This window comes from Nyctibius grandis, chromosome 18, assembly GCF_013368605.1.
Source record: "Nyctibius grandis isolate bNycGra1 chromosome 18, bNycGra1.pri, whole genome shotgun sequence".
In the NCBI taxonomy this organism is placed as follows: domain Eukaryota; kingdom Metazoa; phylum Chordata; class Aves; order Nyctibiiformes; family Nyctibiidae; genus Nyctibius; species Nyctibius grandis.
Genome location: NC_090675.1, coordinates 8,309,140 through 8,322,262, shown reverse-complemented (window position 1 = coordinate 8,322,262; position 13,123 = coordinate 8,309,140). Strand labels below are relative to the sequence as shown.

Below are 13,123 nucleotides of genomic sequence, written 5' to 3'. Positions count from 1 at the left end.
GTTTCCAGAGCAATTACTGGCCCGACTTGCTCCACATCACGCGAGGAGGAAAGCAGTGCCCTGGCGCGCTGCTGGCTGGCTGACCCTGCCCGTGCTCGGCGATGGGGAGCTCGTGTCACAGCACCAGCCCGGGGTCTGGCACAGCGGGAGGCTCCACAGCACGCGGGCGAGAGCCAAGTCAGCGAAACTCAGCAAAAATCTGCATTTTTTCGCTCGAGAGCGGAAGATGAAGCCTCCGGTTTCGGAGCCGCATCATTTCCACCTGCCCTTTAATCAGCCGCTTCCTGCCAGCCCTGCCGCTCGGCCCTCCCCAGTTCAAGCTGTTATTTTATTTTTATCACAGAAGGGGGCCCGTGGCTTAGCCTGCTGGATTGGGCAATTTATAAAACAAATTAAAAGCTTGGCGTGAAAACAGACTTCTGCCAGGAAACACTGACAAAGCCTCCTGCCCCCTCGGCGCCGCAGCCCGCCCCAGGGGTGAGGGCAGCGGGGAGCCCCGCTCCCGCGAGACCGGCAAAACCTAAAAGCACCGTACGACAGCAGCAGGCGCTTGGTTTGCAGCTGGGGACTAAGGTCCTGCTCCCCAGCACTGGCACCCACGAGCAAACCTTGAGCAGTTCCCATTCATCACAGAGCTACCAGCAGATGGGAGGGCACGGACGAGGGGGACACCAGCAGGACACACCAGTTGCATCCAGGGCTGGGAGCCACCCCGCAGCCCACCACAGCGCCGTGTGAACCCCCATGGGACCGCAGCCCAACTCTGAAACACCAGCACGGGTCTCACCGCTCTCACCCCTCCTGCACACCACCGGCAGCGCATCCAGCCCCGGCCATGGGAGACCAGCCATCTCCAGCCGGCAGGATCGGGCCCAGAGCCTCCAGGCTGCAGCAGCCAGCTCCTGTTAGTGGCCGAATCGCCCCTCTCTGATTGCTTTCCTCCTCCCACCCGGCCTCGGCCTCGCAGCTGAGATGCAACTCGATTGCGCTCCTAATTAGGGGAGCAAGTGCCTAAAAAAGAAAAGGGCAGCAATTAGACTGGAAGGGCTGTTACTAGACGTATTTAACTTGACTGAGCTATTCTGAACGCTGCCCTCTAATCACACAGGCTGCAAACAAAAAAATATAAATAAATGTCTTTGTCAGGCATTACAAAGGCAGCTTTGCGCTCTCCAGGCAGCAGGCAGGATGTATCATTATTATTACGATTATTCTGCTCCAATGATAAAACACCCATTAGGAGAGCTGAACTCATTAGCAGGTTCTGACCCTCTTTCCTCTCCCTGAATTGGGAGAGATGGATGGGAAGGTGCCGGCCAGGGTCTGGCAGTTAACACAGGCTCTACGAAGGAAAATAAATCTGACTTGCCCAGGAATGCGGCCTCTTCTCCCACTGACCTTTGGGCATTTTGATTAATTCAGCGGGCCACAAAATTATTAGAGGCCATCATACCCGGCAGATGCATCTCCGGGCTTAGCCAAGGGGTAGGGTGAGCGCGCCTGGAGCCCGCGGGCAGCGCGGCGTCCTGGCACGGCGCCGCTACCGCCCGTCTTGGTGGAGCAGAAATTCTTTATTGCTGACATTTCCCAGCAGCGCCCAGGGTGACGGGGAGGCTGAAGTAGCTTCTATTTATACCTGTGGGATGAAAGGCAAAACGCGGTGATAAATCTGTGCTCTGCTCCCTTGTCCAGCCCCTGTCCTTGCAGGCTACGTGCCCTCGCCTGGCCCACGCAGGGTGGCAGATCTGCCTCCTCGGTGGCCTGGACACCCCAGGGAGAAGTTTCTCAGCCCAAGAGATGCTCAAGACATTGAAGAGGCACCGGCACTTGCAGCACGGACCCACAAGCTTCGGCACATCCCGCAGAGGAGGGAACCAATGATTGAGTGGGCTCCTCACCTTCCAAAGTCAGGGAAGCTTTCGCGGCACAACTGTCATTAGAAAGCCCAGCAAGGCTCTACGCTGGGAGAAACTGAGGTGTGCACAAAAAAAACCCCACTATAGAACTAATTAAAAAGAAGTGCAAAAGCCTTAAGTCCCTCTGCTTATCAGCATTGCTGCTCCCAAGATAATCTGCTCATGGATTTTGTGCCAGGGAGATCAGAGTGGAGCAGTAAAAAGACTGCTGGGGATTGTCTGGATTAGCTCTCCCTTACAGAAAGCACGGGTTCAGTAACCTTCAGGCTGGGTATTTTTTAATGCACTATAAAAGATAGGTCCCTATTCTTCCATTGCTTTAATTTTCCTCTGCAATGGAGATAATTTTAAAGGTCCTGAAAGGCAGCAAGTAATTCTGTGCACTTACAGCCCCACGTAAGATGCCGGTAAATGACTCCTCAGGAGGAACAGAAATTATTTTGTGCCATTTCAAAGCCGAGCTGCTGAAGATCGCTTCGGTGGCAGCACCTCGTCCAGGTCCAGAGGTGCACGATGGGGCAGCGCAGGCAGCGAGCGCCGGGACAGCTCGAGGACCGACTCCCTGAGCCACGTGGGAGCGAGCCCCTGAAACCCCCAGGGTTACCCCTGGAAAACAGCACCGTCAGTCCCAGCAGCCTCCCACAGCCAGGGCTGAGCTTGCCCAGCACCCACGGTGTTCCTGGTCCAGACCTGCCTGGGCTGCTGCTTGCGACTCATGTGCCTCCACAGGGAGAGGGTGCGTGTCTTGTCAGGGATGGATCCTGCAAGGTGCTGAGGAGTTGGAAGCCCCCAGGTCTGATGGTAGCACTGACCTCTGGCATGACCCTACGGCCACAGGCATCTCTGCGGGTTTCAGCATCAGCTGGGGAAGGTGGCAGAGGCAGGTGGAGACGGGGCACTTATTAAAGTCAGTATCACCATGAGCTACTCCATACAAAGGTGTCCTGGGGAAGGTTTTGGGACACGTCCCGGGGGCAGCACACCATGCTGGGATGTGGATGTTCCACGTGGTGCCAGTTGGCAGCATGGCAGGACTCTGGTGCGTTGCTGCAGGCAGGGCAGGGTGTTCCCAGTCCCCCACAAAAACCCAGCAGGGACTGGATCCAGCACACAGGCACGAGACCTTCCTTCCTTGGGAGCTCCAGGGATGTGGATGAATTCAACAGGACCAGGAGTGAGGAACAAGCACAACTCTTCTTTCTTGCAACTGCTCCCTGCCTCGTCATGGGTTTTTCACTTACAATCTACGGCAATTAATAGTTCTTCATCTTGGAGACACAGCGCCAGCCCCTGGCAAGCTCCGGAGCAGGGAGTTGCTTCATTGTGAGGCTGGTTGATGGATGCTCATCAGCTCTTCTGTCTTCTCCAGGAGGACTGTTCAGAGCAACATTTATCTGCTCAGAACAGTTCAGAGATGCAATTATGTTTTACAGCACTAAATGGTCCCTGATGTCAGCAGCAATTAGACTTTCAGCAATTTCAATTTAGAGATGGCCTTCAAATCTCTCCCTCTCTCTTCCTTTAATGAAATACAATATTGCAATTAACAACCCCCCAAAACTGCCTTCAGTGGTAAATACAAAGATGAAAGATCTGGGAACCCCTTGGGCTCGAGCGCGTTGGAGCAAGGGGTGTCAGCGAAGGCATAAGGGTGGCAGAGCTGCTGCAGGGCAGGGATCCTCCCTGCACGCTGGGACCAGGGAGGGTGAAGGGCTGCGCGGGCTGCTGGGGAGGAGGAGGAGGACTCATTAACCAGAAGTCACGCAGCTCCTTCATTAGCAGATGCTGGAGGCCACAGCCCATATGGTCCCTCCACCGCTGTTGGAGGAGGGATGCCCAGACAGACCCTGCTCGCCCTTGGGTGCTGGCCTCACGGGGTGCCCCGCATTTATCTCCAGCACTTCAGGGTGTCCCTGCCCACGGCCACCCCCTGAGAACGAGCATCTCCGGGGGCTGAAGGCTCCTCAGCTCCTTGGAGGACCAGGAGCACCTGATGCGCAGCCTCCACCTGGACCACCGACGGGGCGAGCTCGCCCCACGCCAGCACCTTCCCCACACCCGCATATCACGCAGGAAACCAGACAGGAGTTAATCCAAAGTCACCTCGGTTAACGCCCCGTGTCTCCCTTGGGAGGGCTACAAGCTCCCTGGTGCCCTTAAACCTCGGGTCCGACACTGCCCGGTACCTACACACGTTTCTTTGGCGCAGGCAGCTCGGGTCGTGGTACTGTTGGCAAAACCACGCTCCAGGCTCTGCTAGAATCAGCGGTGCTTTGTTTAGTTTCCCAAGTAAAAAAATACTTCTTTTGGCCTTATCTGGATTGAAAAGACGATTCAAAGGTTATAAATAGCAGTGGCAGCATATGCTAAGGAGCTGCGTGTCAGAAGTAAATATCCTCATCGTTTCAACGCACATTTCCCCTCGTTGTCTCTCCCACCTCCCTCTGTCTGGCTGCAGGCATTGCCAGGTGACTTGCAAACCTTGCACCCCTTCAGACCTTCATTCTTCTTTACGTCTTTAAGCAGCCAGTAATTAATATCTGCATGATGGCTTTGCCTACCTAATTATCTTCTTCACTCAAAATAAAAGTCTTCCTAAATAACTTCAGCGGCGTTGCTTGCAGCGGGCGTCACGAGCAGCCGTGCACCAGGACAGGCCTCGCAGCTGGAGTCTGGAGAAGTGGTTTTTGTGCTGCTGCAGCTCGGGAGCTCGCGAGCCTGCTCCTCCCCTGAACAAAGCTGGTCACGCTGTAACGTCGGCTGGGTTTGTACAGGTACAAACAGCCCCGGAGCACGGGCAGGAACAGTACGGGGCAGCTCTTCCAGGAAGGCCCCCTCCCACTGCAGCCCCCTGCTCTCCATCCGAAAACCCAGAGCCAGACGCGTCCAGAGGAGGGGGGGAATCCCAGCGCCGGCCACAGCCTTGCTCCGAAGCCAAACAGCAGCTCAGGGGGCCAGAGCGTTTCTTCAAGGGCTGGAAACTCGCTGGCACGTTACAGAAGGATGGTCACTCCCTCCAGCGCTGTCCCCCGGCGAGAGCAGCCATGGCAGCGCTCCCTCAGAGGGACCACGCTTCTACCTCTGTGCTGCTTGTGCAGAGATTTCAGAGACCTTTAAAAATCTGTCAGGCACAAACTCACGCTGGTGCTGCCGAGGGGAAAGTGCAGCGGCTCGAGGTGCAGGGATCTGTCCGCAATGGGGGGGACAGGAGACGAGACCCGGCTCCGCGCAGGTGGCACATTGCCACCTCGCTGGCATTGGCTTGTTTTTCTTGTGAACAAACTTCCCCCAGCAGTGTACCACCCGACGGGGTGGGTGGGAAGCATCGCCGGTGGCTGGGGACCTCAGGGGACAGGCCACTACTGCTGTCACCGGCCACCACCCAGGGGAACCAAAGAGGAGGTGAGAGCTGGGTGTCCCGAGGCAGTAGGAGCGAATTCCCCGCTTCCCATCCCCAAATCCCCGCTGGTCCTCGCAGCTCCCAGCAGATGCCAGCGCTGGTCTCACGGCACCAAGCCACCCTTCCACAGGGCTGGCACCAAGCACACGTTTCCCCACCTCTCCTGCCTCATTCCCCCTCCTCAGCAGCTCCATTGGGGACAAACCTGCTGCGGGATGAGCCCTGCCCTGCACAGCTCGGGCTCCGGTCCCTGAGTGTCCCTGCAGAGGTGGGACAGAGGGACATAGGGCAGTGACGAGTCCCTCTCCCAGGGTCTCCCGAAGGCCCTGGTATGGCAGGGGGTGCCAACCAGGACCCTGCGAATCCTCACAGCATCGCTGCTGGCAGGACTAGGCTGGCTCCGTGCCATTCCCATGGCCAGCCCCAACGTTTCCGCTCATTATCTGCTCCGCCAGCTCCCCAGCCTTGCCCGCTCCCCTCCACTCGCTGCATTCAACAGGCTGCTTACGGCTGCCCCGCGGGGACCACGCTTGTTTTCCTCAGCACCTCCGCAGCTCCCCAGGGCTGCACTGCGGTGCCCCGAACCGCTGGCCTCAGCCCCACATGCCCCAGAGCCATCAGCTCGAGCCTCTGCATCAACCTCCCAGTGACCGGTGCCATCTGCCCGTGACAAATGCCCAAGGGTGTCGCAGGGCAGGAGGGAGGCTGGTCCAGCCCCTGCCCGATGCCACCCTGCAGTGCTGTGGTGACCGAGCAATGCAGCCCCGTCACCCATCAGCCCGGTGCTGCTGGAAACCCAGAAACACCAGGCTGGAGAAGTAACCCTGGGCAGGAACGAGTGTAGGGGAAACCCAGAGAAACACTGCATTTCTCCAGGCAGGGGCAGCTCTACTCCTCCCACCCAGCACCATCGCTTTGGTGTTGGGAGGAGGGAAACCTGCAGGCAGGTGGGACAAAGGGGAAGGAGCCGTCCTCTCCTCCTCCTCCTGATGGATCCTGCCGTGGCAAAATCCCTCTCCCTGCACCTCTCCAAGGGCTGTGCTGGGAGCATCTCTGGGGAGCGAGGCGTGAAGCACCCCTGCCCGGCAAGCCCTCGACTTGCAGGCGCTGCACGCAGGCTCCAACACCACCATCCCCAGAGACCTCGGTCAACTCCCTGAACCCCTCGTGTCACCGGAGGGACCTGACACCACCTAACCCCCGACGCTGTCCTGCCGTACAGCCAGAGACAGGATCCCCAGGGCAAATTTAGTGCAGGTGACTAATGCAGCAGCCCTGAATCACCCGCTGGGGACGTGGGGGAGTTGAAAGACACTCCCCAGCACAGCCGATGGGCTCAAGTCAGGCTGTACAAATCCCCTCCCAGTTCCCGCCTGGGAAACGGGGCCAGCGAGCCCTCGTCTGGCTTTGCACCTTGGCTGCTAAACATGGAGGAGTGACAGTCTCATCCTGCACATTTATGCCAACCAGTGCCCTGAGAGCGGCTGGGACCATCCTGCGCTGTCCCCGGAGATGTGCCACCAGCAGTCCCACCTCCTGGCATCGCTGTGCCTTTGCCAACAGAAAACCCACCACATCTGGCAGAACAGCTTCAGCAGTTTGCCTGACACCTGTTACGCTGCAAGAAACACTCTTCCTAACACCAGCCAGGGTGAGACAAACACCCGCCAGCCCCCGGCACCGAGCCAAGCCGCTCCCAGCATCGCTGGCGGGGCTCAGTGCAGAAGGCAGCGCCCTGGGTAATTCCCCCGTGAGTTACCCAGTGAAAGCGCTGTGTCCCAGGGCCCCGAGCACTTCAGCTCCCGTGCACACCTCTGCCCCTGAAGCCCAGTTGCTCCCATTTCTATTGCCGTGATAAGCAAACACGATATAATAATTAGAGCAGCAAATAACCCAAATCTGGTTAAAGTCACCGTTAAGCGCCCGGCTGGGACAAACGCAGCTCAGCAGAGATGTTCTCCCTGGGAGCACAGTGGCTCCTGCCTCCTCCAAAGAAAGCGTGACCCCGACACGGGTAAGGAGAGAGGGAGAGTCAGTTTGGGGCTTGCCCCAGAGTCCCAGCCTCTCGCCGAGCCGCGGCTGGTGGCCGGCAGGCAGAGGGGGGCACGGGGGCAGCAAGCACAGCCCTTTGGGGAGCTCTGCCTGCAGTCACGCTCCAGGCTGTGGCAGAGATGGCAGCAGCCCAGTGCCCGGCAGCGCTGTGACATCTTGCACAGGGAAAGGCACCGCCTGCCCAGCGCTGGGCCGTAAACAGCTCAGCGTCGCGGGAGCTCAGCCTGCTCCTTCCCCCAGGACGAGCACGCAGCACCTCTCAGCAGCACCGACTCCCTTCCTCGGCATCTCCCGGCTTCAAACTTTGTGCTCAGCCCCTCACAGGATCTGGCCCCTAAAGGCTGGGCTGAACAGAGACCTTGTGTTTTAACCAACCTCAAGGAACGCGACGCTACCCCAGCCACCGTGGCTAGCAGAGCCAGACAGCAGCTGCTTTGCAGCCTGCAAGCTCCATCGAGCTGGGTGGGAAGGACGTTTTGGGTGGGGAGGGGTTAAACCTCACTGCAAACACCTGCAGCTACCAGAACCCAAGCCCCCCCTGGTCTCATGCAGGGCTCTGCCTGCAGCTGGAGGGTGAGGAATGACACGCCAGAGTTTGCCGAGGGAGAGGGCAGAGATTTCCCGGGCGGATGTCATTCTGAACAGATCTCCCCGGTGTGAAGCCGGGCGATGCTGGAGCGTATCGCCAGCTCGTCAGCAGGGTGCCTGGAGCAGGTTGCACCACCGAGGCGGATTACCCGAAGGGTCTGAACCCAGCTGGCAGCCTTCGGAGGCAAGGAGCCGAGCAGGGACAAGACAGAGAAGTGCATGAACCACAACGGCAAAGCCCAGCAACTGGTGGCTCTTGGGAGACTTCCCTAGTTTGGGTTCAGCGGCCAGCCTGGCTGCAGCAGGGACACTCCCAGGGCCTCCCTCCACCCAGGGGCAGCGCCGGAGCTGTGCTGTGACAGCCTCCCTGGCTCGAGCAGAGGGCTTGTCACTGCTGCAACGTAATCCCAGGGATGGACAGCATGGCCGGCAGCCGGGAAGGGCACACAGCTCAGGCAGCAAGATGGGGGACCAGTCCTAAGACCCACCCTTGCCCTCAACACCCAGTAAACTCCCGTGGAAACTTAGGAACTCACTGCAGTCGTCGGACTCGTAGCCCTCAGGATCCACCACCTCCTCGGGCGCTTGGCACTTGGGCGGCTGCTCGGTGGGCGTCGTGCCATACGCCCCGAAAAGCTGGTCCACGTCCTCGTCGTCCTCGCGGGGGCCCTCGGCGGGGCTGACGGAGGGCTGGCTGACGGCGGAGCGCAGGGCACCGCTGCGGCCGACGGCGGCCGGGAGCCCGCGGGGGAAGCGGGGGAAGTAGTCGGAGATCTGCTTGATGGGTTTGATGGGGCCGGGGCAGACGTCAATAGCCATGTGCTCCTGGATACTTATGGTCATTTTCTCTCCTTTTCGGAGTGTCATGCATGCGGCTGTCGGCGCCAAGCTCCCCCGGAGAAGCCCGGACTGTGCGTGAGGGAGCCGTGAAGTTTCTGCCTGGGGAAACGGAGGTAGGCGAGGGGGGAGGCTCCGGCGGGCACCTTACGTGGTTCTCGTGCCCTGAGCCTCAGACGCCGCACGCATGCTGCTGCCGCCAGCTCCGGCTCTCGCACAGCCCCTGCTCCTGCCAGTGCTGCCTGTGAATAAGTGAGCGAGACAGAGAGACGGATAAGAAGCAGGGGGTGGGCTCTCGGGTGATGTCACCAGCTAGCAACAAAGCGGTACCCAGCAGCGGAGGAATGAGGGCTGTGGCCGCCCCGGCCGCATGGCCGCCAGCGTGGGCAGCCAGCCCCCTGCCCCTTCCCCAGCAAAGCCCCGCCGTGCCTGGGGGGAGCAAAGCAGAAGTTGGGTCAAAGCCCATCTCCCCGCACCCGTTCACCCCATCTCCCTGCCAAAGTGGGGTCGGTCCCCGCCAGACCTCTCCGGAGGGGGGAAGGTCACCACGCAGGGTCAGGAGCAGCTGTCCTGTTGCGTCCCATCCCCGGCGCGCTGCGGAGAGGGAAGCAGGGCTGTCCCAGCCGTGGCGACCGTGGCAGCCCCCGGGCCGTGGCAGCCCCCGTGCCCTCCCGGCTCGCTGCGGGGCTGCGTGAGCGAGGTGCTCTGCTGCATACTGAGCAGGGGCGCGGGCAGCACGCAGCCCGCTCCCAGCTCCAGCCACACCACTGCTCGCGGGGGCAGCCCATATTGGGCACCCCGCTGCCGTAGCTGGCCCCAGCCCGCAGCGATGCCCCCGCCGGAGCTCAGCACCAGCCGGGTGCACTGGGCGAGCTGCCCGCAGCCTCTGGGGCTGGGAACGCACCAGGGACTGAAGCAACACATGGCACTTGCTCGCAGCCCAGCCAGCACAGCCTCTCCCAGCCTGCTTGTGGCTGCTGGCACAGAGCAACGCAGCAGGTAAAGCATCGCAGAGGAGCGAGCGATGGGCTGGGCCAGGACCCACAGCCAGCGTGGCCACACTCAGCACTCCTCCGGCAACCTTTCTGGGCAGGGACAGGGCCCCGTCACCCGCCGGGAAGGGGACAGGCTCCCTGGTAACTGCTGACCTGCGGTTTGCTCAGGGAGCTGATCTCAAACTGGTGTTTTTACCTGATCTCCTCCTGTGTTCAAATCAATAACTCTGTGGTGCCACAACCTACTGGAAGTGGGCTTTTGAGCAATAAGTGCCAGAAGAGAAATGCTGTGAGAATATGGTGCAAAATGCTGCATAGAAACTCACCCTGCCCAGGAAAATGTGTATGAAATATTTCGTAGGGGCAGCTCCTCCAGTGCAGACTTTCTGCTGGCTCAGGCGTGGTGGGTCTGGCACAAAGCTGGGACACACGGCACGCGCTGGTCACCCACCACCGTGTCAAGCCGATCACAGCTGGTACCTCCAGGTAACCTGACGACACACAGATCCCGTATCAATGCACACAGAACTGCAGTCTCCTGCAGGCTGGCATGCAGATGTCTATTAAAAATAAAGCTCCATTCTTTGGAGAACTTTCCCCAAAACCCAGCAAAATGACACCCAACCTTTTTGTCTAAGGAAGAATTCAGTTTTCATTCAGATTTTGGTAAACGTTAACGAACATCCCTGACTCATAACATACTGACACTCGGCAAACTCATTTACTTCTCGCCGGGAAGCGAACATTTCTCTCCTGAAGCATCCAAACTTGTCATCGCTCTGTACCTAGACGTGATGCACATGGATGCTCTAATGACCTGGGAGAACAGGAGACTGCTCAGCTGCTCCTTCCTCCCTCTGCTGTATTTTCCCTTCGAGGTGGCTCCTGCCCCTTGCACGGAGGTGATCTGTGCTGCTCTGCCAAGAGACAAACCGCTCTCCTCCAGCAAGGTCCAACAGAGGATCCAGCCTGAGACCCTTTAAGCCCCTTCCCACATCCAAGGACTCCTAGTATATTAATTCAGATGGAAATGCCACCTGCTTTGCAGTGGTGTAGTTGGGGTTGAAAACCTTGCTGGTGGCAGGATGATGGGTGGGAACGTCAGGCAAGGCACAAAGAGCTGCCTACAGGTTTGGAGCAGCCTGGATCTGCTCATCCACACAGGCTCCATCTTTGGGTGCAGCAACCAGGATGCAGTGTGGACTCAGACAGAACGAAGCAAAAATTGGGCCTGATGCCCAGAAAATAGCAGCAATTCCCTCTAAGAAAGGGCAAATAAATAAATAAATAAAATTAAGTTACATATGAGAGCCTGATGTTATTATTACCGTTACAAAAGCATCATTATTTCAAATGTTTCCTCAGAGCACAAGATCCAAATAGACAAGGATTGTTTTAAAGGTCAGAAAATCAAGGCTCTGGGAATTCAGGTGAGACCCCTGAGCTCTGCCTCCACCCTGAAAGCTGCCCTGCACCACTGACAGCCCATGGCCGGGATCAAGGCCCAGCAGCACCGATGGGAGATGCTCAGCTCACCCAGGGATGCAGAGAGCGACCGATGACGTGAGGGGCAGGGTGCATGCGGGGACCAGATCAAGGGAAAAGCAAAGACAGAGCTGAAGCAGGCAAACCTCCCTGCTGTCAGGGCAGGACTGGCCCCAGGGGAGACCCTGTCCCCAAACCTTATAAACTGAAAGAAACAAAAACAAGACTTACTGCTAATAGTCCAGATGGGACTTTCTAGTCTCTTACCTATTCCAAGCCTACTGAAAGCAGCTGGAGCCTTTCCTTAGCTTTTAATGAGTCCCAAAGCAGCTTGGTTTTGATAGCAGTTTCCTACCTTCTCACAATGCCTGAACGTTTCCTCCTGGCCCTACAGTTACAGAGGCTGTAACACCCAGGCTGCACAGCCCCGTATTTCCTGAGGGCTCCCCGAATGTGGCCAGGGCTGGCTGCACACCCAGGCACCAAGCCCTGCCATACGTGACGCACGACAACACAGAAGGTGAAAGGGACAAAAATAGAGAGTCGGGCTGGGAGACAAAAGCAAGGCGTGGAGATACAAAGCCAGTTTCCAGGTAAAGCTTTTAATTCCCACCGTCTGTCTAATGCCCTGGAATGTGACTTGATTTGATCCCTCACGCTGCCGGAGTGATTCAGAGCTACTGCAGTACCCACACACGTGGCCTTCATCTCCCCGAAATGGGGAACACTGGCGTCCTCGCCAGCCCGGCAAGAGGGGCGACACTTCAAACACCACGTGGCTGCTTCCAGCAGCGGGACCAAGAGCTCAGCGTGGCAGGGAGCAGAGCCACTCTGCAGGGGACACCCCATCCCTGCAGGAAGGGAGGACATCCTTCAGAGAAGGTGAAGGCGGCCACCACGGAGTCAACATCAAAGCGGGAATGGGATGATGGAGAAGAGCACGTTGTCCCTGTCAACAGCTGCCTTTCCTCCCAGTGGTGCACACAAGTTGCAACAAGATCCTGAGCTCAGCACACACGACAGTGCACTTCAGCAGCGTGTTCTGAGGTACAACAGAGAGGTTTGGCTGCTCACATCAGATGAGTGCATGGGCTGGTGTGCCAGAAGTATCCTATAATGAGAGCTGGGACCATCACTCCAAGTCCAGCCCAGGCTCAGAAAAGCATCCTGACCTGGGACAGCCTAGACTTTAATTCAAATGCTGCCCTGAACAGGGGCAAAAACAGAGGCTTAAGCACAACCCAAACAAAGCCTGTGCCACTAACTCACCCCGTGCCCTGAGCAGAGCCATGCAGCAGCCCAGCTTCCTTACGTGACCAGGGAGATGTCCTGCCGGTGCTGCGCCAACGGGCGAACAGAAGGAGCATCCCTACAGCAAACAAAACAGTAGCACATAGATTAAACACGCATCCAAAAATACAGGCTGTCCTCAGGACACACTTCAACCAAATTTGTTTCAAACACTAAGCATCAAATTCTGCTGTCAGTTACTCCAGGTTTAAGTCAACAAGATCAGGGTCTGATTCCAGTTTAATCAATTCCCTTCCAAATGGAAAGTATAGTGGCAGGACTGCACATCCCCATCATACCAGAGATTCAATGACTGACCCACCGGTTCTTTATTTAATACTTCGTCAGTTCAAACCCAAATGATCTCACAGAAACCCTCTGCTCTGCTGGTGCTGCTGGAGAAGACATGAGCCTGAAGAGTGCACAAAGAGATGGTGCCAAATTAATGCCTCCATTTGCAGGAACTACCTGTGGATCTCACTCACCCTTGAACTCAGGGGGACCCACTGCAGGTTGGGAGCAGGGAGGTTTGACAGTCACCCAGGGAGGTGACACCAGGC

The 13,123-nt window shown here is 57.9% G+C and overlaps 1 protein-coding gene across 1 annotated transcript in view; it reads right to left on the bottom strand.

Moving 5' to 3' along the window:
* The window catches only part of DOC2B (double C2 domain beta), a 28,284-nt gene extending 19,459 nt beyond the window's left edge, over positions 1–8,825 (bottom strand). Inside the window, exon 1 of the mRNA XM_068415556.1 lies at positions 8,493–8,825. Coding sequence (XP_068271657.1) covers positions 8,493–8,823 — 331 coding nt within the window. The 5' untranslated portion in view covers positions 8,824–8,825. The remainder of the gene's footprint in view (positions 1–8,492) is intronic.
* Between the last annotated feature and the right edge of the window lie 4,298 nt (positions 8,826–13,123).